Source organism: Amyelois transitella, chromosome 5 (assembly GCF_032362555.1).
Source record: "Amyelois transitella isolate CPQ chromosome 5, ilAmyTran1.1, whole genome shotgun sequence".
Taxonomy (NCBI): domain Eukaryota; kingdom Metazoa; phylum Arthropoda; class Insecta; order Lepidoptera; family Pyralidae; genus Amyelois; species Amyelois transitella.
The window spans coordinates 1,280,557-1,306,445 of record NC_083508.1 but is presented as its reverse complement, the minus strand read 5'-3'; the positions used below and the strand labels follow the sequence as shown (position 1 = coordinate 1,306,445).

Genomic DNA, 25,889 nt, shown 5'->3' with positions numbered 1-25,889 from the left:
GCGTTGAGGGGCTACTTATATTTTTTTGTTATCTACGACTTATGAATATATTTTGTGTTAAAGTTAAAGTGAATTGCTTAGTATACTACAATGTTACAGACAGACAGACACACAGACAGTGAGACATGTCAAACTTATAACACCCCTCTGTTTCCGTCGGGGGATAAAAAATAGCGTCAAAATCACGTCTTTATACTTTAGTTACGGGGTAGACACAGCGCAATGGTCACACGACTCGAACACGTATGCGCACTATTAACATCACGAAGTACCAAGACGATTGTAAATCTTAGAAACGCGCGAATGAAATGAAAAAAAAAATTGAAATAAATCTCTCTCAGCAACAACTAGCAACAGTTTGCCTGACGGGCGATTTTCCGGCAGAACGGCCAACATGCTTCACGCCAATGTCGTCTTGGTAGAGGGTCAGGTCAAGAGTACCCGAAACCGCCGAGCTTGCATGAAGAGAGTTATGAATGTGGATGAAGCGAAGGAAGTATGCAGAGATCGTTGCAAGTGGATAGAGGTAGCCTCTGCCTACCCCTCAGGGAAAGAGGCGTGATTTTATGTATGTTTGTATGTATGTATGTACGGCCACCGTGCTTCACGCCAATGTCTTTTGATGTCTTCAAAGTTTATTCAGTACAAGTTTCAGTACATACATAAAATCTATGTATGAAGTCTGTTACTTCTTATACTTTTACTTTTACAGTTAGCTCTGTCTACCCCGCAAGGGATGTAGACGTGGTTATATGTATGTATTTATGAAGTTGTTCACCGGCACATCAATCAATTTATCGTGTTTACAGTCTACTTGATCTACTTTTGTAATTTAACGCTATGAATATACATAGTTTCTTGATAATGTACTACGAGTATATGTATAAGTAGTGCTTACATATACTAACATAATGATGGAGATCGCATTACATAGGTTAGGTACCTATTATTAAAATTATGTAATTTGCACGTTTGGAGAGTTAAAAAATATTTTTATTACGTATAGAGTGTTTAGTGTTAATTTCTGGTAAATTTACAAGGACTTACTTGAAGTAATATGAACAATCTAGGAACTTGAAGTTACATTTGTCGCCGAAGCAAAAAAAAAAATATAATTACTTTATGATATTTCAAAAATAAACTATTTTTTACAGAGGTTACATAACTAAATACGTATACACTAAATTATTACGACATATATACTAAATTATTGTTTTTTAATGAGTTTTTCTGAATAATTTCGATCTTGTTATAAAGGAAAAACTTATTGGACCACTTAAACAAATGAAGGTACCATACATACATACATATAGTCACGTTTATATCCTTTGCGGGGTAGACAGAGCTAACAGTCTTGAAAAAGAAAGTACTACCTATACTTTAGAAAGAGTGAACTTAGAAAATTCCTAAGATGAACACTGTTTCATACCGTTGTTTACTGTTGTATGTTTGCATGTTTCTTCATACATATATGCAAATGTCGAAAACGCGGAACATCGGCTACAGTTTAACATTCGTGTGAACGCCATATTGATTGTGATCATGAATCATTAATGATAATTAGAAAAATCAAGTGTCATGATTGAGTACACTGACGTAATGATTAGGTAATCCTTACTGGTTTTATATAAAGGTTATTCACATTATCTATACTAATATTATAAAGCTAAAGTGTTTGTTTGTTTGAACGCGTTAATCTCAGTAACTACTGGTTCAAATTGAAAAATTATTTTTGCATCGAATAGACCATTAATCGAGGAAGGCTATATAGCATCACGCTGCAAGTATTAGGAGGGTAGAAATAATAGAAAATGTGAAAAAACGGGGAAAATTATTCATCATTGAGGGCTTCAAGGATGCCCAATATAACTATTTTACGCGGAAGAAGTCGCGGGTACTAGCTGTGCCCGCGACTTCGTCTACATATTATATATTTTCTTGTTGTCAGAGTTCTATTTTAATTATACGACGGGCTAGCAACCTGTCACAATTTTAATCGCAATTCAATCATCAAGCCAAATAGCTGAACGTGGCCTATCAGTCTTCGCGCCTGTTAGCTCTGTCCACCTCGCATGGGATATAGACGTAACTATATGTATGTATGTAGACTTTTTTTTTGTTATCCAAGGGGAAATCCTTTTAACGGAGAACCCCCCGGGTCTTCACCCGGGAGAGTGTGGGACTCCCGGCACCTAATGTACCAGTCTACCCACTAAAACCACTCCGAGTGCCCTTCTTGCCATTACGTATGTAGACCTGATAATTACTACTTGTGCTAGATCCAACAAATCCTCAAAACTCATGGTCCATCGGGCAAATTATACAGCTTATTAAACCACACCCCGATGCGGAAACCGAGAGAGAAGAGATCATAACAAAAACTAACAGAACAAACCACGCCATTTTCATTGCATTATACACTAATTAACATCGAAAAAAGTTATCTTAACACTAGTTAGACGGTGATATTGGAAAATCGGTTTTATTTCCTTTAAAAATAGAGTTTAAATTTAAGTGGTGGCAGTAGATGGTGCTGGTACATTCGATGACAAAAAGATAGTGCAAATTTTATTTAGTGATTAATTATGGTAATTATTTGTGGTGGCTATTAACGGGATGAATATTTAATGGCTCACTTAGAGTTGGAAAAAGTGTGTAGATTTATTGTGATATACTTATTAAGTAAAGCATTAGAATTAAGTCTTCTAGCAGTTAGCGGCGTGTTAAGAAACTATAAGCTATTTTTTTATAAGAAAATATGAAAAATGAATTTTATATACATTAATAAACATTTCGTTTCTAGGCTTACAAAATATCTAAGTACCTACTGGTTTTAGAGTATGTTTGATTAAATTGGAAATATCTAAAATAAGCTAGAAGCCGCCCGCGACTTCGCCCGCGTGGAATCATTCCCGCGGGGACGCCGGAATAAAAAGTAGCCTATATGTTATTCTGCGTCTTCAGCTACCTACATACCATATTTCATCGTAATCGGTTCAGTAGTTTTTGCGTGAAAGAGTAACAAACATCTTGACATACAAACTTTCGTATTTATAATATTAGTAGGATTATACTTATATTCTTATATAAGTATAATCCGCCCGCGACTTCGTCCGCATGGAAACCCTTTCAATCCCGCGGGAACTCTGGGATAAAAAGTAGCCTATGTGTTATTCTGGGTCTTCAGCTACCTACATACCAAATTTCATGGTAATCGGTTCAGTAGTTTTTGCGTGAAAGAGTAACAAACATCCATACATCCATACAAACTTTCGCCTTTATAATAGTAGTAGGATAGGATATATCTTATATATTCTTTTGTCAATAATATATTGATCACAATGCAAAATATTCTAGACATATTGTCGGCTGCTATTGTCGGCTGTCTGAACGTTCCGCCGCATACTGAGATAATAATGATTTTATGATGCTCCATTGAGAGTCGGTACTGTCGGTGAGAAAAATGTTATTCCAGTAAGATAAAAAAAAACATGAAGAAAACTTTAATGATGAATGTTTGAAATTGTCACATGAGTTTGTTGTAAGTATTATATATACTTAAATAGAAAAAAATTTAGTTATTAAAAAATAAAATGAAATACGAAAAATAAATTGAATATCTCGGCTCCCGGAATGAAATGTTTAAAAATTCAATATTTTATCGAAATCAATAGGTAAATAAATTGGAAATAATAATTAATTATTTGAAAATAATAGAACAAGTTTACGATTTGTGGGGCTATATCGTGAAGGATAAAACTTATGTCCTTGTTAGCTTCATTTATATCTCTGCATTACTTAAGTTAACTAAAGAGATATAGAGAGAAGATAAGATAATGCACAGAAATTTCATGCGCGTAATCTAAATAACTTTTTTTCAAATAATATTAACTACTTGCAAAATAAGTGATTCGAAGTGCACATGGAAGGCTACTCAGTAGTGCTTCGCAAAAACAGGTGTGCGCAAAGGAAATGCGCTCTCTCTCTCTATCTCTCAGCCCAAGTCTTACATCTCACTCTGGCATGCACAGACACGCATTAATTTTGTGCACTAATCACTTTTGTGCGCGGAATGTCACTCGCAGCTAACTTCCGACCCGTCAAGTTAAATTGCGCGAACTGTGACACTTTTTCACTTGGCTGTACATACATACAAACAAACAAACACGCGACGAACGGAAGGTGGTGCCCGATAACGAAACCCATGTGTTATTAAGAGCTGTAATGTCTATAATTAATTGTTAATCGCCATTAACGACTTACAACGAACCGCTAAATACACTCAATGTAATTAAAATGTAATTTCACGGTTACTTACTCTTAGCCTTGCCCTTTAAGTTGGTAAAAACATCTGAATTAAAAGTAAAGGAATTTTTTTTACACGCATACATATCATCACGTCTATATCCCTTACGGGGTTGACAGAGCCAACAGTCTTGAAAAGACTGGAAGGCCACGTTCAGCTGTTTGGCTGTTTAATAGAATTGAGATTTAAATAGTGACAGGTTGCAGGAGCCCATCGCCTAAAGGAAGAATCCCAAGTTTATAAACCAATCCCTTAGTCGCCTTTTACGACATCCATTGATTGAGGTTGTTTGCATAAAAATTTTCAAATGAAAGAAAATCAACACTAATTTTGTTTGTTTCAGCGAGGGGTTGTTCACCTGTCCGGTCAATGCATCGCCTGTTGATTACGCCAAGGTAAGTTTTATAAACAAAACATAATCACGTCTATCTCCCTTGCGGGCTAGACAGAACCAACAGGCAACAGGCAGGCATACTGAAAGGCCATGACCAGCTGCTTGGCTTAATGATAAAATTGATATTCAAATAGTGACAGGTTGGTAGCCCATTGCCTAAAAAAGAATCTCAAAATTGTAAGCCTATCCCTTATTCGCCTTTAACGACGTCCATGGGAAAGAGATGGAGTGGTCCTATTCTTTTTTGAATTGGTGCCGGGAACCACACGGCACTAAATAATAATAGACGCTAAATAAAGTTAAATAGGTAACTAGGTAGGATCAGGTTCAAATCATATAACTATTGGCTCTGTCTACCCTGTAAGGGATATAGACGTGACTATATGTATGTATATAATTTTTTATGCACTTACAAAGCACAAAATAAGTAGCACTCACGAGCGTTCTCTGCGCTCGCGCCGCGCGTGGCATCGTAAAACTATAAAGTGGTTCTACCAGCTGCCGCAAGATGGCGCTATTTACAAATACCATCAACAACAGAAGCGCGCCACAGAAAACGGGGGAGAATTCATTTTATTGCCCTGTAAAACTGTTTAAAAGTGTAATTGTAATAAAATTAGAGTGTTGTAAAAGGGACCCTTTGTTTTTACCCCCGCGTGCGTAATAAGAAAGCATGTGAGCGCTTCAAATTAAATTATTTAGTTTATGGTTGTCGGTTATAAATAAATTCTTGTAATTTAAATTGACTTACTTGCTTGCAATTGATCAAAAGAATGTAGGTGGCAGGTGGTCCGATAGGGTCTAGGCTTTTTAAATAAGAACTAACTTGCCTTGAAAGTGACATTTTTCATAATACTGTGAATTATACAGTTTTGAAAAAGAATGTAGTAATGTAAAAAATAGGGGGAAAATTATTCATCCTTGAGGGCTTCAATGATGACCGAAATAACTATTCCAGGCGAATTAAGTCGCAGGCACAGCTAGTTCTAGTTAAAAAAACAACTATGACAGTTACAATGAAGACAACATAATTTTTTTTTAATATCATTGATATATAACATGTCACGGATCTTACAGTTATATAGGTACGATATCCGACCAAATAAAGGCAATTATACATTTGACCAGCTACAAACTTTATCTGATACTCCAAGCAAGGAGCCGCGTGAAAAATACTAGTTAAATTATCGCATTTGCTACAGCTACAAACAAAATTGTTCATGCTTTTTGTTCCTATACAAAAATCTAGTCGCAAATCTGGTAAATATCAGTTAATTCGTCAATTAAAAATCAATACTATTCACCCAAAACATTGGAGTTTGACACGGTATATCAGAGCGGATTAGATATACCTACCAATAGCTAGCAAATTTTTTTAATTATAAACCTTATTACAATGAGCATATAGTTCAATAGATAGATAGATCAAGTGTCATTCACCTTTTAAGACGACCTTGCAATGTAAACCAGTTGTAAGGATTTATTAAGTTCTAAAAGTTGCACGTTCTATTAAGACAAACAGCCGAACGTCGCCTATTGGTCTTTTCGAGACTGTTGGCTCTGTCTACCCGCAAGATGATATAGATGTGATTATATGTCTGTGTGTAAAAGTCGCACGGCAATAGTAGTAAGTATCATCGTCTCATTTCTTAATGAGAGCAACACTGAACTTCTAAACATAAAGGTATCCCAACTAAATCTAAACTAATATTATAAAGCTGAAGAGTTTGTTTGTTTCTTTGTTTGAACGCGCTAATCTTAGGAACTACTGGTTCGAATTGAAAAATTCTTTTTTTTAAGAAAAAATTATATAGGTATATTTTTTATGGATTGCCAATTTTAGTTAAAACTGAGGGGTAAACTACACTACCTACGCCATTTCTAAACTTAGTTTTATAGGTGGATATAGTCCCAACCACCTAACTGCCTCACAATTTTATCACTGGATTTCAGATTTTTTAAGTTAGCATTCAGTAGTTTGAAATTGGAAGCGAAACCACATAATAAACATATGAAGATTGTCATGACAATACAGTTTTATTTCGCGTGCACGTGTGAAATCACTCTGCAACCGCGCTTATATCGGAGGCCTATGGGTAGGGTTGCCAGCTATCTCAGAATTCCGAAATTGTCTCGGTAAACGTCAAAAGAGAAAGGGTCAGGTCAAGAGTACCCGAAACCGCCGAGCTTGCACGAAGAGAGTTATGAATGTGGACGAAGCGAAGGAAGTATGCAGAGATCGTGGCAAGTGGAAAGATGTAGTCTCTGCCTACCACTCCGGGAAAGAGGCGTGATTTTATGTATTTACCTATGTATGTATGTAAACGTCAAGAAAAATGGAAATAGCCCGATCTTCCAGAACTCTTTTTTTTATTCAATATTGGATAATTGGCATTTTTCTTCCTTCTTGCCTGATGGTAAGTGACGATGTAGAATTGTAGACGAAGATGCCCATCGAAGAGATATGACAGTACTTGTCTTGAATATAGACGCAGGCAGTAGTATAAATAAACATACATACATACATATGGTCACGTCTCTATCCCTTGCGGGGTAGACAGAGCCAACAGTCTTAAAAAGACTGAATGGCCACGTTCAGCTAGTTGGCATAATGATAGAATTGAGATTCAAATAGTGACAGGTTGCTAGCCCATCGCCTAAAAAAGAATCCCAAGTTTGTAAGCCTATCCCTTAGTTGCCTTTTACGACATCCATGGGAAAGAGATGGAGCGGTTCTATTCTTTTTTGTATTGATGCATTGGAAACACACGGCAACATAAATAAATAATAGCAGAAATGTCTTGGAATTTCTTATGGCTGTTTGTTTTCGGGCATCTCTCCAGTCTCTGGATGAGTGATTCATGTCTGTATAATCTGTAATTGCAGGCGAAACTAAAAAAAGTTTGTTGTAGTTGTTTCATAAAAAAGATGGTTATAGATTTTTCCCGCGGATTTCTGTTCTGCACAGTTGGCAGCCCTGCCTGTGGGAGGGCCAACCGCAGACCTACCGTGAGAACTCACTGCGTCGCCGAGTAGCAACTTGATTTGATGGTAACATACATACATACATAAAATCACGTCTATATCCCTCGCGGGGTAGACAGAGCCAACAGTCTCTAAAAGATTGATAGGCCACGTTCAGCTGTTTGGCTATAAACGTTAGGAATTGAAATTCAAATCTAGCCTATCGCCTAAAAGACAAATATAAAGTGACAGGTTGCTTGCCCGTCGCCTTAAAGAAAAATACCAAGTTTATAAGCCTATCCTTTAGTCGCCTTTTACGACATCCATGCGAAAGAAATTTAGTGGTCCTATTCTCTTTTCTATTGGTGCCGGGAACCACACGACACTTATTTGAAAAAAAAAACTTACATCTTGAAATTGAACAAAAACGTAGACAAAAGACAAGAACAGGGGCCGACGAGAGCCTAAATTTTTATGGTCTAACGACTTTTGAACCCATTGTACCATTTTTTTTGCTACCAATAAAACAATAATTACCATAAGGATTCGAACAAAAGGCACCAGTGGTCTCGTTTCACGCACAAATGTATGACATATGGTCATCATGTGGGTTCGTGTGACCATTTGCATGTGCAGCCGAGTGTAGAAAAACAAAGAAACTTTAAAGATGAATAAATATAACATACATGCTTCTTTCCCGGAGGGGTAGGCAGAGACTATAGCTTTCGACTTGCCACGATAACTGCATACTTCCTTCGCTTCATCCACAAATAAAAAAGAAATTTAAATATAACAAAGATATTTAAAAAGTTACCGTGTGGTTCAAGGCACTTAAGAATAGCACCTAGGTCTTGAAATCTACGATTGGTCATTTCGCTGATGATAACATAAATACATACATATGGTCACGTCTATATCCCTTGCGGGGTAGACAGAGCCGACAGCCTTGAAAAGACTGAATGGTCAGCTATTTGGCTTAATGATAGAATTGAGATTCAAATAACGCGATGGGCTAGTCCTGCAAGCTGTCAGCTTGCTAGCCCATCGCCTGAAAAAGAATCCCAAGTTTGTAAGCCTATCCCTTAGTCGCCTTTTACGACATCCATGGGAAAGAGATGTAGTGGTCCTATTCTTTTTTGTATTGGTGCCGGGAACCACACGGCACGCTGATGATAATATCTATAATCAATATTCCGTTTCGTCATTGACATTCAATACTGTCATCATTTCATCCGTATCATGTACATATGTATATTTGTTGATCGAAAACTGATTTATTAATTATGTTTACAGACGTATGAAATGCATCTGCCTACAAGTGTACAATGCAACCGTAGGTATTGTTTTCCAAATAGCTTCCAAATATTTGACGACACCGTGATATCTTTAATTACCACCTCATTTGATTAATTGTTTGTTGTTTGTAAACTCTTTATTGCACATAAAAATAAATATAACAAAATCAGAACAGTTATTGAATATAAAAGAATATGTACAATGGCGGACTTATCCCAATCGGGATTTCTTCCAGTCAACCAAAATAAAAAGGAAAATCCATAGTCAAAGAGGCAGCGCAGATTAAAAGCATTGTTATAGTTATAACGGTGTATTAGCTTATATATGTTAAAATTTTCATGTGTTTATATTTAAAACTAGCTGTGCCCGCGACTTCGTCTGCGTGGAATAGTTATTTTAGGTATCATTGAAGCCGTCAAGGATGAATAATTTCCCTCGTTTATTTTTCACATTTTCCATTATTTCTTCGCTCCTAATAGTTGAAGCGTGATGTTATATAGCCGAAAGCCTTCTTCGATAAATGGTCTATTCAACACAAAAACAATTTTTCAATTCGAACCAGTAGTTCCTGAGATTAGCGCGTTCAAACAAATAAACTCTTCAGCTTTCTTCTGTGACTCTTCTCAAGACTGACAAAGGTAAATTATTAAATAGCCCAGATAACCCTATCGAATGACAACAACATCATCCCATTCTTTATACTTCTTTGTCCAGAAAGCACAACCCTTAAATTCAATCGTTGTTAAAAACATCCCTTGACTATTTCACACGAATATTAAAATTATAAATAGACAAGAAATAAAAGAAACTTGATCTATTATAATAGATCTTTGAATACACCCCTTTGAATTCGTAAAGGCTAATAATTACTCCTAGTGTGGATTTGATATCGTCCAGCCGTGAAAACGTTGTTGAAATCATGAATATTTATAACTAGCTGTGCCCGCGACTTCGTCGGCGTGAAATAGTTATTTTGGGCATCATTAAAGCCCTCAAGGATGAATAATTTTGTCCTTTTTTTTCACATTTTCCATTATTACTTCGCTCCTAATAGTTGCAGCGTGATGATAAATAGCCTAAAGCCTTCCTCGATAAATGGTCTATTCAACGCAAAAAGAATTTTTCAATTCGAACCACTAGTTCCTGTGATTAGCGCGTTCAAACAAACAAACTTTTCAACTTTATAATATTACAGATTATATTATTATTATAGATACTTACTATATAGAAAAACATCCAAGACCCAGGCCAATCAATAAAGTGCTTTTGTCATTTATTTATTTATTTATTTACGCCAAAAATACAACGGTAGTAGTACACCTCTTACAGTATTTGGCAAGGAATTCTTATAAGTATAACATCATCTTATAAGTATAACATTATAAGTATAACATCTCATCGTGCCCTGGCCGGGATTCGAACCCGAGGCCTCCGGTGGGACAGACAAGCGTACTACCGCTGCGCTACAGAGACCGTCAAAATATATAGGATACTCTAGTGTCAGTATTAAATGTCTGCTTATTAGTCTCAATAGCCGTTACCTTATTTTTTATCACTCCATTATACCTTCAATGCTCATCACAGAATGACAGCTATATTTTATTACAAATGACTATAAATGGGCTAGTTTAAATCATTGAATGGTTTATAAGCTCCGAGGCGAGAGGCGGACATGTCTTTTTACAATGATCGTGATTATTATATATTTTTTTTACTATTGTGAGTTACGATGCAGAGGATAAATTACATTTTTAGAGTGTGTTATTTCAGATATTGTAATTGTTCAAGAGATGTTCATTTTAAGTAATTTAATCGTAAAGTTTTTCTTATCTTAGAGAAATCAATTTTAAAATTTTTATACAAGCGAAATTTTTATATTTAAAATACTAACTTTTTTATTTTTTGTACCGTTTGGTTATCAGCACCAATAAAAAAAGAATAGGACCACTCTATCTCGTTTCCACGGATGTTGTAAAAGGCGACTAAGAAATAGGCTTATAAAATTGAGATCCTTTTTTTAGGCGATGGCCTAGCAACCTGTCATTATTTGAATCTCAATTCTATCATTAAGCCAAACAGCTGAACGTGGCTTTTCAGTCTTTTCAAGACTGTTAACACTGTCTACCCCGCGGGGGATATAGACGTGATAATAGTATGTATGTACTTACTTTTTAAACGTTAACCTGAAAATAAGGACTTTAAATTTTAATAACTTTTCGTTGAAGTACTGAGATGATTATAATTAGGTACTTATTCGTTAATCAATTACAGTTTGTCTTGGACATAAATACACATATAGTCACGTCTATATTCCTTGCGGGGTAGACAGAGGCAATTATGATAAACATACCTTCATAAATAATAAATATACAGGGTGACATTTAAAACAACTGCATCCTTTTAAACATAGACTATACTCATGCTTCTGAGCCGTTTGAGCCTATTTTTATGTAAATTAATCGTCATCATTTTCACATTTAAAAAACCCTCAAAAACTACGTCACACGCTTTATTAAAGACCAATACTACAAAAAGAAATTAAAACTAAACATGTAAATAAATGTCTGAAAAAGAAGTTATTTTTCTAGTATCAATATCAAGTAAAGTACAGAGTTGTCGAGATCGCTCAGCTGAATGTTGTGTCGTTGACCTCTGAATCTTACGCGTCGCTTTTCAGCCGGCCGGGGTGATATTACGTATTTAGGATCGTGGATTTTGATACTTTTATTTTTTTTCGTACTTTCTGAAATATGAACCGATATTTTTCTTTTAACGTTTTTAAATATCTTTTAGATGAGTACACTTAACAGTTAAATTTATGCAGTTGTATTAAAAGTCATCCTATATAAACTTACATTAATATCATTACACCCAATTGTTAGATGGATCAGAATAGGTATAGTCTTTTGATTAGTGTTTTGTGGACTATATAAACTTAGATTAAGAGCAGATCTCGTATCCTGTGGGAGGTTTTTCTAAAGCTTAGCAGAACGGACACTAAAATTAGGTACTTACTTATTATATTAGTTCTTTGAAAACAGTTTTGATATCAATCTAATGCTTACAAATAGTGTCGTATCTTGTGAGAACCAATCTCACAAGATACGACTACATTATCTGTGCATCACTTACCGACGTTAATGTACCTACATATATGGAATTTTATAAGTCAAGAATGAAGAAAGTCCCTATTGTGGTGACCATACGGTAATAGACTAAAGATGAGATGTAAGTTAAAAGTCTTGTAATAAATTGTTCTAGAGAGAGTTAAGGGGAGATGTATACCTAATTAGATAACATTTCCATAAGATGGTGAAATAATCAATATCAACTAGGTAAATCAAAATAAAACATATTAGGTATAGATAAAAAGAAAAACTAACTGATGAACTTTTTATTAATCTTATTAAAACAACCTTATTATCTTAGGTATTTTTCTAACAAGCTGTGCCCGCAACTTCGGCCGCGTGGAATAGTTATTCTGGGCATCATTGCCCCCCTCAAGGATGAATAATTTCTCCGTTTTTTTTTTCACATTTTCCATTATTTCTTCGCTCCTTATAGTTCCACCGTGATGTTATATAGCCTAAAGCTTTTATCGATAAATGGTCTATTCAACGCAAAAAAAAAATTTCAATTCGAACCAGTAGTTCCTGATATTAGCGCGTTCAATCAAACTCTCCAGCTTTATAATATTAGTATAGATACTAAAAGTCATTAATCGCGTCTGTATTAATGTTAGTGTTTGCCACCATAGCACATTCCATCTTGGCTTAATACGGACAGACGGACACGTAACGTATCGAGTGTAAATCATGGCAGTCATAGGTCACACATCCGATTTATTTTCGACTGAACGAATTTCGTTGGGTTATTCTGAACTTACTGAATTAAAGAGAGAAGTCATTTAACATAACATAAGATAATATAAAATCACGCCTCTTTCCCGCAGGGGTAGGCAGAGCCTACATCTTTCCACTTGCCATGATCTCTGTATACTTCCTCTCTTCATGCAAGCTCGGCGGTTTCGGGTACTCTTGACCTGATTCTTTGCATTCAAATTTATAATAATATGTTCTATGTTATTGTAGGATGTAGAAAATATACGAATTAATAATTTTTTAACCCTTTTAATAAAATAACTAATAATATTTCTAATTAAAACTTTATCGTCATTGTATTATGTAAGTATTTGAAATGAAATGTTTACAAACAAACAAATAATGTTTATAATAAAATTTGCACCAAAATTTAATATTAATTAACCAAAACTTAGATTATGTAATTTTTTTTGTTTTACTAAAACATTTTTAACTTTACTCATATAATTTAGACAATCTGAGAATAACTCTTATCATCGTTACATACTTAGATCTGATGCGATCGCCTTTGACACCGGTCCATTTTTAATGGTGCTGCGCGCGCGCCGGTTAATGTTACGATTTATTATGATTACTCTCATAAATACGATGGGAACATTATGTGACAATGAGAAAGATATTCAAATGACCGAACTATTGTTTCCAAAGATTTATTACCTTTTAGAACTATTAACGTGAATATTTAATGTAATTGGGGTTATTATTTGAAGAAATTTTATTGGATTGATAGCGTCAAAGGTCAAGTTAAGGATTAGGTTCAGACAGTCAATTACGTTATTCCCTGACTAACTAACTCCTTGGTCATAGTAATGGTGGATCCCAGGTCCTTATTCGGATGAAGCAACCGGGACAAAAGACTGACCCTATTTTATTTTTTAATTGGAGTATTTTAATGCTTGAAGGTGGTACAGGAAGTACATCATTCTGGACAAAATTAATGTTTTTATTGGACACTTTGGAGTAAGATACATATATATTTAACGTGATAATGTTTACGTAAGTTTACTAATAAAAAGAGCGCTAAAATTGTTGTATCATCTTTCATGCTGCGCAGACGCAAATGTACTTACACATGTGGTCTTCAAAGATTTGTTTAATCAATATATCATATCTTATACCTTACATTCGAAACTGTCGTACCTAACAGGCTTAGATCATAAATAGTCAATCAGATGGTCAGTTAGATAAAGCGTTTGACCCGCACTGACCTCAAACACGCATTATATCATTACCATACAGCTCCCATGCATTTTGTATGGTAGGCGATGAATTATTCAAATGAATTTTGAATCGGTGTCATTTGTGGACGTCTTAGACTTTTGTTGTTTGGATTCTTGTGTTCCCGGCTTAGCGTGGACAGTGCGGACTATATAAAGAGCAGAAAACACTACTTTTAAGGCTAGAGAATTTTCTCAGCAAAAGATTTATGGGTTATAAACTTATGATGGTATTTTAAGAATAAGGTGAATTAGAAGCGGTATGATTCCTGGCACCAATATAAAAAAAAGAATAGGACCACTCTATCTTTTTCGCATGGATGTTATAAAAGGCGACTAAGGGATAGGTTTATAAACTTAGGATTTTTTCAGCAATTCTATAATTCAGCCAAATAGCTTAGCGTGGCCTGTTTTCAAGACTGTTGGCTCTGTCTACCCCGTAAGGGTTAAGACGTGATTATATGTAGGTATATATGTATCTTCGTAAAAACTACGAGTAAAGTCGTAAGACTATTTATACATATATATAATTTGTAAGGCGATGGGTTTTTTACTTACTAAGAGTAAAATCAAGTACAGTTCTACTTAGTTTTAATACTTGCTCGTGTTACTTCTAAAATTATTCTTTTTGAAGTGTTCATTTGTTTAGTAATTATCCTATCAGTTTTAAAGTTACGTCCGAAACGGTCATCGGAGCGTGATATCACACTCTCTTCCATCACCTAATGCCTGTAAGTCATCACTAGGTGGTTATCTTTTCATCTTTGTTGCGCATGAGTTGAAGTGATGCCGGTAGTCTATCGATATCGATAGTTTATCGCTGTGTGGTTCATCGTATATTAACGCATGTAACGCTGGGTGATCTTTTTTATCTTTACCATGGATGTAAAAATCTTTCAAGGAAATAAATATATTCGTTGAGTTGATAGCCAAAAAAATACAATACATAGTCAGCCACTTCTCTCCCCGCTGAGAGTACAAAAGTCAATTTGACTTACTTATTGATAAGCATCTCGGAAGTCAACTTCAATAAATTTAATCTATTCAGCACTTTATCGTAGTGAGATATATTAAATAATAAAATACAATTTTACGAGATTCCAACGATAGTAAATTCTCAATGAGATTTTAGTTTTTATCGATAACGCAACAATCGACAATTCGGCATCACTAATGACTTGGGTCTCTTTCCATTTAAATTGTAACATTAATTTCTTTGCATAAATGACTTTTAGGATAGTTTGTCATTTTTATCCCATTATCAGTTTTGTGCAATTGTGTGATGTAATAATTGTTATGTAAGTAACACTTTAGCTATGAAACCTGGGTCAGGTTTCATAGGCTAAGGAGATTTCTAAAAATACTTTTTTTTTTAGAAAATGCCTTAACTCATAATTTATATTTTGCCAAATGACATGGCGGTCTTTACCTTTTTTATGTAAGATTTTGTCTTCTGCCTAGTGAATTGAAAGACAAATCCTTGTGATATCGACAGGGTTTTTTTTATTATATTTAGGTTAACATATTTTTTAGCGAAAAATGAATTTACACCACTGATAGGAAGACAAGTAAAAAAGACGGTTTTAAATAAGTAGATCTTATTGTAGAAGGAATTTAAAAAATGGGTTAACTGTATCAAACATAAAAATTTAAAGACAATATTTGTTGTATAATTTAATGTCAATGTTGACAAATTAAAAACGTGCCCAAACAGACTTTAACATCGAGACAAATATCTTATCCGCCCGAAAATTCTCAGGACCACAATCGTAAACCGCATACAAATACAAACGAATGCATTATATCAGTATAATGAATTACTTTCCTATGATTCACGTTACAAACAGACAGACAGGACAGATGTTATCTCGTGTAGATGCAGCACAATGTCAGCCTCTTTGTTATAGTAGAAATTGAAAGATTAATCTCAGGATCAGTGACCTCTGAAAAGGCCCAATTTGAGTATATTCAAGTGAGGGATATTAAAATACTTTGTTAAGGGCGAGTCGTTTTATAAGAAAATTTTGAAATGAAAAAACTTAATTGCATTATATTAAGACATTAAATTGATAATCAATTAAAATTAACTAAACCTAATCTAAGAAAAATAAATTTTACTTAATAATTAAATAAATTTAATTATATTAAGACATGAAATTGATAACCAATTAAAATTAACTAAACCTAATCTTAAAAAGATAAATTTGAAATAATGATGACAATTTTTATGGATAAAGCTCATGCTTCCTCCCGGCTTTAGTACCGGTTCATCCTCAGCACTCTGGGGGAGGAGCCCGGGGTATGCCTTTGACCATGGATCCTGGATTGGGTGAGTCAGGTTTTTACACGAAGCGACTCCCATCTGATCTGAGTTCAAATATTGGTCAATTTTTTGTACACAAATTGATGGAAAGTTTTTTCAAAAGTATTTTCTCTTTCAGTTATTTTGCAGGTTTGACAATCATTGGCATCCATTTACTTTATTTTTATTTCTGAGTTTAATATTCAAATTTTCTCTAAGAAACTGAAAGCTCTTATATTCCAATTCATTGCGTATTAGTACACATTTGAATCGATTAATGTAACAAAAAATGCACTTAATTTAAAACTAAAAAAATATAGGTAACATTCTCTTCATTAGTCCCATTTTGAGGCACTGAGAACAGGTGTATGTCAATGTTCGAAGTGCTCCCGATTGGTACCGCTATAAAAAGTAATATCTCATTTGTTTTTTTTTTATATGCTTACTAATGTATAAGGTCTTTTGTATACTAACACTTTGATGTACCGTCTGAAATAAATAATTTCAATTTGAATTAAACCGTTGATGTCTTAGGTAGGCGCCTCAGTAGTTAACTAACCCATCAGTACTTCGCCTTAAGTCAAAGTTGTTGGAGCGTTATAACTCCTTACATTTTAATGTAAATTAGTAAACAATACTGAAGAGGGTAAGGACGTGAGGGAACGCGGTCACCTGGTCACAGATGGAACCCTTGGTGCCTTTCAATCTTTAAATTATATTTAAGCCGTTCGGACCATAGACAATAAGCAAAGATTCTTATGCCGCTTATATTGAGCGTGCATCTTTTGTCTGGCATTATACTATTTCACTTCGGAGTTTGTTAAAGTATATGCAATCTATACTAATATTATAAAGCTGAAGAGTTTGTTTGTTTGAACGCGCTAATTTCAGGAACTATTGGTTTGAATTGAAAAATTATTTTTGCGTCGAAAAGACCATTTATCGAGGAAGGCTTTAGGCTATATAACATCACAAGGAGCAAATAAATAATGGAAAATGTGAAAAAAACGGGGAAAATTATTCATCCTTGAGGGCTTCAATGATGCCCATAATAACTATTCCACGCGGACAAAGTCGCGGGCACAGCTAGTGTTTATATAAAAAAAAGAAAGGTTGGTAATTCTTTTTTTTTTTGACAGTTGGTATTATTAAGTTCTTGTTGTTGTCTTGTGGCGGTACCTACTCAATGTATGGGATAATATTTTGTATAAAAGTTTAAAATAAACAATTATTAGAATTGAAAATTGCGCATTTTATTAGAAATAGTAACAGAATTAAGTTGTAGTCAAATTGGGCCTCCTTCAGGTTTTAGGGACAAATAACACAGATTGAGTTAGCCTCGAAGTAAGTTCGACACTTGTGTTACGAGATACTAACTCAACGATACTATATTTTATAAGAAATACTTATAAAGATAAACATCCAAGACCCAGCCCAATCAGAAATAGCTCTTTTCTCACCATGCCCTGGCCGGGATTCGAACCTGGGACTTCCGGTGTAATAGACGTCCATTGTCACAGATCCATGTCTGAAAACATTTATACCTAAATACGTTTTACCTTCTAGTATCTCTTGCTTGGGTAGACAGAGCCAACAGTCTTGAAAAGACCTAAAGACCACCTTCATCTGTATGGCTTCATGATTATGATGATGATGAGTTGGAAAGATATGGAGTAGAGGTGTAGACAGAGATTACATCTTTCCACTTGCCACGAGCTCTGCATATTTCTTTCGCTTCATCCACATTCATAATTCTCTTCATGCAATCTCGTCGGTTTCGGGTACCTACTCTTGAAAAATATAAATTGCCAATACAATTTTGCCAAAGTCTTAACAATAACCCAAATAACCTTTAGTCCACTACATACTTTTTCTTTTTTTTTCAGGTAAGATCAATAAATAAGCAACAAGAAAGTGGGAAAGGTGCGCAAGATTTCCGAAGCCAGCTGCCGAAGCAGCTGCGCGTGCGCAAGGTGCTAGGCGCACGTGTGCCGCTTTTTGTTTTAATTCTGTCAGATATTTGGTCAGATTCGAGTTGTATGTAGCCGTGATCATCAGCTTGAGGTTCTGTCTACCCCTCCCCCTCTCTTAAAGTATGGTATTCCCCTTTGCATTTGGTTTTTGGTGTCAAAGCTCGGGGTTACTAGTTATTTTATATATGTATACACCGACAGCTTATAATCTGGAAGATTAATACAAATATATATTGTATTAGCCGAACGAGTCATATTAACATATAACATTCATAAACATATATAATCACGTCTATACTGTTTACCTTGTAGATAGAGCCAACACGTTTGCAAAAACTGAAAGGCCCCGTTCAGCCGCATGGCTCAATGATGGAATTGAGATTCGAATAGTGGCAGGATGCTGGCCTATCGCCTAAAAGAAGAATCCTAAGTTTATTAGCTTATCCCTCAGTGGCCTTTTACTTTTTCATGGGCAAGAGCTGCAGCGGTCCTATCCTAAAGTGCTGAGGACCACACGGCATTATAAGTACTTATTTTATTTTGCGTACATTTGATTAATTCGAACAATGTTTATAATCAATGGTTGAATGTTCAAAGACTGATTAACACACTTTTTTATCGCTCCCGGGATAGGCTTTAGGCCCTGTCTACCCTGTAAGAGATGAATACGTTGTATCGCCATTAAAATCAAAGGATCACAATCACACTGTGTGGCGAGACGCTAATATAATAAAGTCATTGACCTAAGGTCCAGTTTCCATGAGGTCGTTGCAAGGTCTTTGTCGCGACTTGTCGTGACTTGTCCACAGCAGACTAAAGCCTTTGTATATGTATATACTTAGGATCCATTAAAGTTATTAACAATAGTTGAAGCTCATTGAAATCGCATAGCCTATAATTTGTAGCTAATTTTGCAATTTTTTGACTTTCGTACGAGCCTGATGGTTACGGCGTTATGAATAACTTGGAATTTGAAATAAAATATGTACTTAAGTATAGAAAAAATATTTTTTTGTTTATGTATGCAATACTTAATGGCAGTTCACTTTCGTTAAATCTAAAATCCCATTGATTTCTGTTCCTTTGGAAATTTACAGTTCTATTTTATATAATACTATCTGTGCCCGTGACTTCGTCCGCGTGGAATAGTTATTATGGGCATTATTGAAGCCCTCAAGGATGAATAAGTGTTTCTTTCACATTTTCATTATTCTTTGCTCCTTATAGTTGCAGCGTGATGTTACCTATATAGCCTAAAACCTTCCTCGATAAATGGTCTATTCAACGCAAAAAGAATTATTCAATTCGAACCAGTAGTTCCTGAGATGAGCGCGTTCAAACAAACAAACTCTTCAGCTTTATAATATTAGCATAGATAAGATTAATACAAAGTATTTTAACAAAAAAACATCAGCTTTTTTTTTTAAATAGGTACTAATATCACAATAACCAGTCGAATCCAATTAAAATCAAACGGATCTAGTCGGATCAACTTGCCATTTCCGAATCCACATCGGCAAGGTCGGGCATTCGCCTTCAACCGACCAGTCACGATGACCCTCCTCCTCTAATAAGAAACCCCCCTTCTATAGCCTTAGTTATAAGGGAGACATGACGGCGGGGGTGGTCAAAGTTTTTGGTTTAAGGAGCCAATAAAAAACGTTGACGTGAAATGGCCGATGCAAAAAATTATATGATGTCTTTGTATCATGCAATAATGGTAAAAATGAATAGTAACATCAATATTTTAATATTATTTTAATATATTTTTTTTTATTTCATTATTTTAATTTTCTACGTTGGTGCCCACGGAAGACCAGCGTTGTGGTATATACCACGACAAATGCTGAGGAGAAGCCATTTTGGTACAAAAGTTGTTATAGATTAAGTTTTCTGTTTTTGATATTTTATTATGTACCAAATAAACATTTTTTCTTTCTTTCTTTCATCAGTTGATTACGTTTTCACGCCCAATATCTTTTCAAGGTAGACCGAGTCATGAACCTATTAAGTTCAACAGATTACCTATATTATAAGCAAAAAGAACTGAAATGACTTTATCAAAGCACACCCAATTAGAAACTATTTCTATTGAAATTGACATGTAAAAGAACTTTCCACGAAGATACTTATATTTTTATTTAAAGCATTCTGACGGTAATGATGTTCTCAGCGAAATGCAGTGTTCTTAGTTTACTAAAGTAAGTGGGTGTTACAATAACTAACATAATATAATGTAAACTAGCTTTAAAACTCGGGTAAATTCCAAAACCCTGTAATTATATAGATAGATAGACTTTTTATTGCACCATAAGAAAAATAAAACAGAAAAAAAATTAGCCACAATAACTTCAGCTTTTATAAAATTTTGTAGGTAATTAAACGCTCTACAATTTTGTAGATACTAATTAACAAAAAAAATTTAAGGGTTTTCAGTTAAGATTTTTAAAGCTACTAGTAATATCTGAATATACGAGTTAATTCTGTGACTATCGAATACCACTTATAATCGTTGTATGCCTTAATCGAGAATTCTACATAAACCACAGGAAGTGAGAGAAATCTTTATAACTGTTCCCATTAATTAATGACTGAGATCAAGACCGTATCTGTTAAGTGGTATTTACCTATATAAAGTTAATTCATTTAACTAGTGGAAGATCCAACAATCAAAATGAACCGTTAGCACTACCTACTTTACCCATCTTAATTATAAAAGACATTTATTCCAATTTCTTCATAATAAAGTCACGTCTATATCCCTTGCGAGGTAGACATAGCCAACAGTCTTGAAAAACTGAAAGGCCACGTTCAGCTGTTTGGCTTAATGATAGAATTGAGATTCAAATAGTAACAGGTTGCTAGCCCATCGCCTAATTGAAGAATCCCACGTTTATAAGCATATCCCTTAGTCGCCTTTACGACATCCATTGGAAAGAGATGAAGTGATCCTATTATTTTTTATATTTATGCCGGGAATCACACGGCTTTCGCGTTGCATTATATTATTAATAAATAAAGCGTGTTAATAACTTGGCTGTAGAAGAACATTCTGACGCTTTTGTATCCATACAAAAACGGTTAACTAGAGATAAAAAGAACAATAATTTAAACATGCAAAAATTTAATTTAAACGAAGAACGAAAGAAAGTCATAAAAGTTTTAAACAAATCCTTATTGCATTATTAGAGGTAGCAAAATTGAAAACATTGTGTAACTGGCCTAAAATAAAGATAAAACTTTACAAAAGAAAGAAAAAAAAAAACAACAAAAGGTGGCATTAAAACATTCTAAAGTTTTTCAAAAGGGAGGATTTAACGTTGTAACAGTCAAGAAGCTGTGGTTATTGACTGTACCCTAAAATTGCGCTGGTTCAGTAGAAAATGTCGTAAAAGATCTTTTGTCTTCATACAATGAACTGAAAGGTGTGACTAAATTGAGGAATTATTTTATTTCACCGTACTGTTTTTGGTGCACCCTAATATTTTAAGTGCTGGGTGGTTGTATTGGACATTGAAATGCCAAATAGATTCGTAACGGTGTAAATATATACACAATTGATTCTATAAGCACCTTACTTTAAACAATTATTGAAGTATGAAAGTAAAAGAAATAACAAAATTGAAAGCATTCGCAGTTCCAGAAATGAGAGTGAAGTTTAACTGCACATGTTTTTTGCCCTAAATTCACGTTCTTTTGTTTATTGTCGGGACAGAGTTAACTGTATATGAAAAGATTTTTTAAGGTAAAACAAAAAAAAATGTTGTACCATTTCAGGAAAAGCATGCATAGACAAAAAAAGGATTAAAAGAACAAAAGGCGGCTCTATTCTTTATGCAATCTATGACAAGGCCACGTTGAAAAGGTTTAGATAAAATTAACTTAAAATGGTTAAACAAAATTATATAAAGGAGCATTTATTACAGTAATTCTAGTACAAAGGTGCTATTTATTTCAAAAGAAATCTCTTCCAGTAGACCCGTGAGAGGAGAGATGAATTTTGGAGCGGTATGGCGTGTGCATAAATATCGTTTTAATCTTTATTGTTAATAGTTTAACTTTATTGTTATTGCCAACAAAATTTGTAGATGTGATAGTATGTTTCGGTTTGATAATAACTCTTATAAGCACTCGCTTTTATGAAATTCAGTATTAGTACAGCACATAATATGAACCCATTAAATATAAATATATACCGGACAAATTACACTGATTGAGTTAGCCTCGAAGTAAGTTCGAGACTTGTGTTACGAGATACTAACTCAACGATGCTATATTTTATAATAAATACTTATATAGATAAACATCCAAGACCCAGGCCAATCAGAAAAAGTTCTTTTCTCATCATGCCCTGGCCGGGATTTGAACCCGAGGCCCCGGTTTCACAGACAAGCGTAATACCGCTGCGCCACAGAGGCCGTCAAATTTTAATTACAAGTGTAGGGACGCAATGTATGTGTGAATGTTATGTGTCAGCGATTTTGTATGAGAGCGACGAATGAATGGCGTGTGGTCAGTTACTGCGCACTGGTCCTCACGCGTATACGTAGTTTAGTTATTGAAAAATTAATTCATTAATAAAAGTTAAATTTAATTATATAGAACAATTTATTATTGAAGATCAGTGGCGGTGCTCCCAGTAGATTAGGACCCTCGCACTATAACAAAATAGGCACTCAAGAATATTTTAAATTAAACAAATTATTTAATTTTTACATATTTAGTAGGAGCCTATAACAGGAAATGAAGGATCAAACATATGTTCGGAAAATTAAATTAATTATGTATCCGAAATTATCTTATCCTTACTTACTTTTAATCTTAATCACATCTATATTTCTTCCGGGTAGACAACAGTCTTGAAAAGATTGAATGACCACATTCAGCTGTACGGCTTTGTGATGGAAATGACATTTAAATAGTAGACAAATTGCAAGCCCATCGCTTACAAGAAGAATCCCAAGTTTATTAGCCATTCCCTTAGTCGCCTTTAACGGCATCCGTGTGGTTACTGGCACTTTAATAAATTAGGACCACTCTCTTATTGTTATCCTTACCTAAATTATCCACCATTAAAATGAAAACGAAAGTGAGTTTGTTCATGCAAATGATCAGAGGTTTATGCTTTTAACATATACATAACAAATATCTTTTTATTTTATATATATAATTGTGTTATTATCTGAAATTAACTATTGCGGTAAGACACATTTTTTTATTTAACTTATTGTTATACGTAACTTTGTTTGTCCGGATGAAAGGTAAAAACCGACCACGTCTTAACAAGTTGTAACCTGTTAGTGACAGGTGAATCTCGGTGTTTGAATCTCGGTGTTTGAATCTCAATTCCATCATTAAGCCGTAATAGCTGAGCGTGGCCATTAGTCCAACCGAGAGCCAACAGTCTTTTTAAGACTTTTGGCTCTGTCTATCCGGCAAGGGATATAGACGTGACCTTATGTATGTATGTATGTTTAATTTTTATTTGTTTTTTGTAATTAACTTAAGTGTTCAAAAAATTATATTGTATTGTTTACGAACTTTGCCGGCAAAGATCAACGCACTGATGTTACGTTAACTGAACACAGTTAGTAATTGTTTGTAAGTATGTATGTAGTTTAACCGCGAATTATCGCTGGGACAGCCATTGTTTGACTTTGAAAAGAAAATATCTTGCACAGTCACTACATAGTATAAAACAAAGTCGCTAGTTTAGTCTGTTTGTCTGTATGCTTAAATCTTTAAAATTACGCAACGGATTTTGATGCGGTTTTTTGTAACAGGTAGAGTGATTCAAGAGGAAGGTTTTTATGTATAATTTTTTCCGAATTTTGCACCCGTGCGAAGCCGGGGCGGGTCGCTAGTTAAAAATAAGAACTAAATTAATGCCATCACAAACTTGGCATTCTTTTTTAGGTGATGGACTAGCAACCTGTCACTATTTGAATCTCAATTCTATCATTAAGCCAAGCAGCTGAACGTGGCCTATCAGACTTTTCAAGACTGTCGGCTCTGTTTACCCCGCGATATAGACGTGATTACATGAATGAATGTGGGTTTTATTATTCTCAAAGTATCATATTAAACCTACAATGACCTCATAATTCAAACATATTTCATTAGAATAATTTTATACGAGTATTTGACAGCTCTTTTCATAACTGAATTTTATCTACGCTTAATCTGTGGTCCAATTAAGGTCTATTTATATTTGTCGGGCGGGGGTGGTCTGTGTAAAAATAAAACTTGGTAAACACCATTTCGACCTCCGTCAATTAGAATGTCAGTTACTGTGTTATGTCATCGGCTTCGTTCGCGTTGATGTCTTTTAGTTGGACCTTGTAGTTTATAATTTAAACGCGTCACTCTCGAACTAAAGTTGAGAAAATAATTTGGAATTAAAATTGAAATTCGTTTTGTTAATCTAATTTTTTTTTGTAAATATGAATATTATTTAATAATAAGCTACTTCCGTCTTGAAAAAAATATATATCAATAAGTAAGTAAAATAAAATTTAATTTCAATAAATAATAAAATTTTGATTTGTGATTACCAATACTTAAACTTTTTATTTAAAAAAATGTATTATTTTTTAATACATACATAGTACCTACATAGAATAAAACAGGTTAATATAGCTAACTCGAAATGCGATTATGAACACCTATATTAGTTTTTTTTTTTGCAAATAAACTATCAACTGGTTAGTTAGTCAGTTATATAATATTATTTGTTGTTATACCTTTTAAACCTCCGTAAGCAAAAAATATACCAAACATATCGACATTGATGAGAATGTAGTACAAGCTATTTTTTTAAACATTGTTTGTCATACAAAACCACATTCCGAAACACACCAGCTTGAGATTCCTCGACATATTGTCCAACCAATTTTATTTATAAGTAAAATGTACATACATACATACATACATATAATCACTAGCGGGGTAGACAGAGCCACCAGTCTTGAAAAGACTGATAGGCCACGCTCAGCTATTTCGCTTAATGATAGAATTGAGATTCAAATAGTGACAGGTTGCTAGCCCATTGCCTAAAAAAGAATCTCAAGTTTGTAAGTCTATCCCTTAGTCGCCTTTTACGACATCCATGGGAAAGAGGAGTGGTTCTATTCTTTTTAAATAATTAAATAAATAACCTACTACGGAATTAATATTCAAAAAAATTAATTATTAGGTATTATTAAATTCATGCGGACGAAGCTGCGGGTAAAATTGAATTCTTCATTAAAAACAAAATCCTACTAATAATATTAATGTGAAAGTTTGTGAGTATGTCAGTATGGATGTTTGTTTCTCTTTCACGCAAAATCTACTGAACCGATTACGATGAAATTTTTAGGCTACTTTTTATCCCGGAGTTCCTGCCGGATTGATTCCACGCGGACGAAGTCGCGGGCGGCGTCTAGTTATAAATAATTTTAGGCAGTTGCCTCATTCGTCGTAACGAAAATACGTTAGGTACGTTTTTTGTGGTCGCTTTTTTAAAGGCTCCACTTGTTTACTTAACATATTTGTTACTCGACCTCCCAAAATAA

The 25,889-nt window shown here is 34.4% G+C and overlaps 1 protein-coding gene across 1 annotated transcript in view; it reads left to right on the top strand.

The window, feature by feature from the left end:
• Positions 1 to 25,889, top strand: part of LOC106139355 (TNF receptor-associated factor 4) — an 84,690-nt gene that overhangs the window by 7,723 nt on the left and 51,078 nt on the right. Inside the window, exon 2 of the mRNA XM_013340797.2 lies at positions 4,650 to 4,701. Coding sequence (XP_013196251.1) covers positions 4,650 to 4,701 — 52 coding nt within the window. The remainder of the gene's footprint in view (positions 1 to 4,649; positions 4,702 to 25,889) is intronic.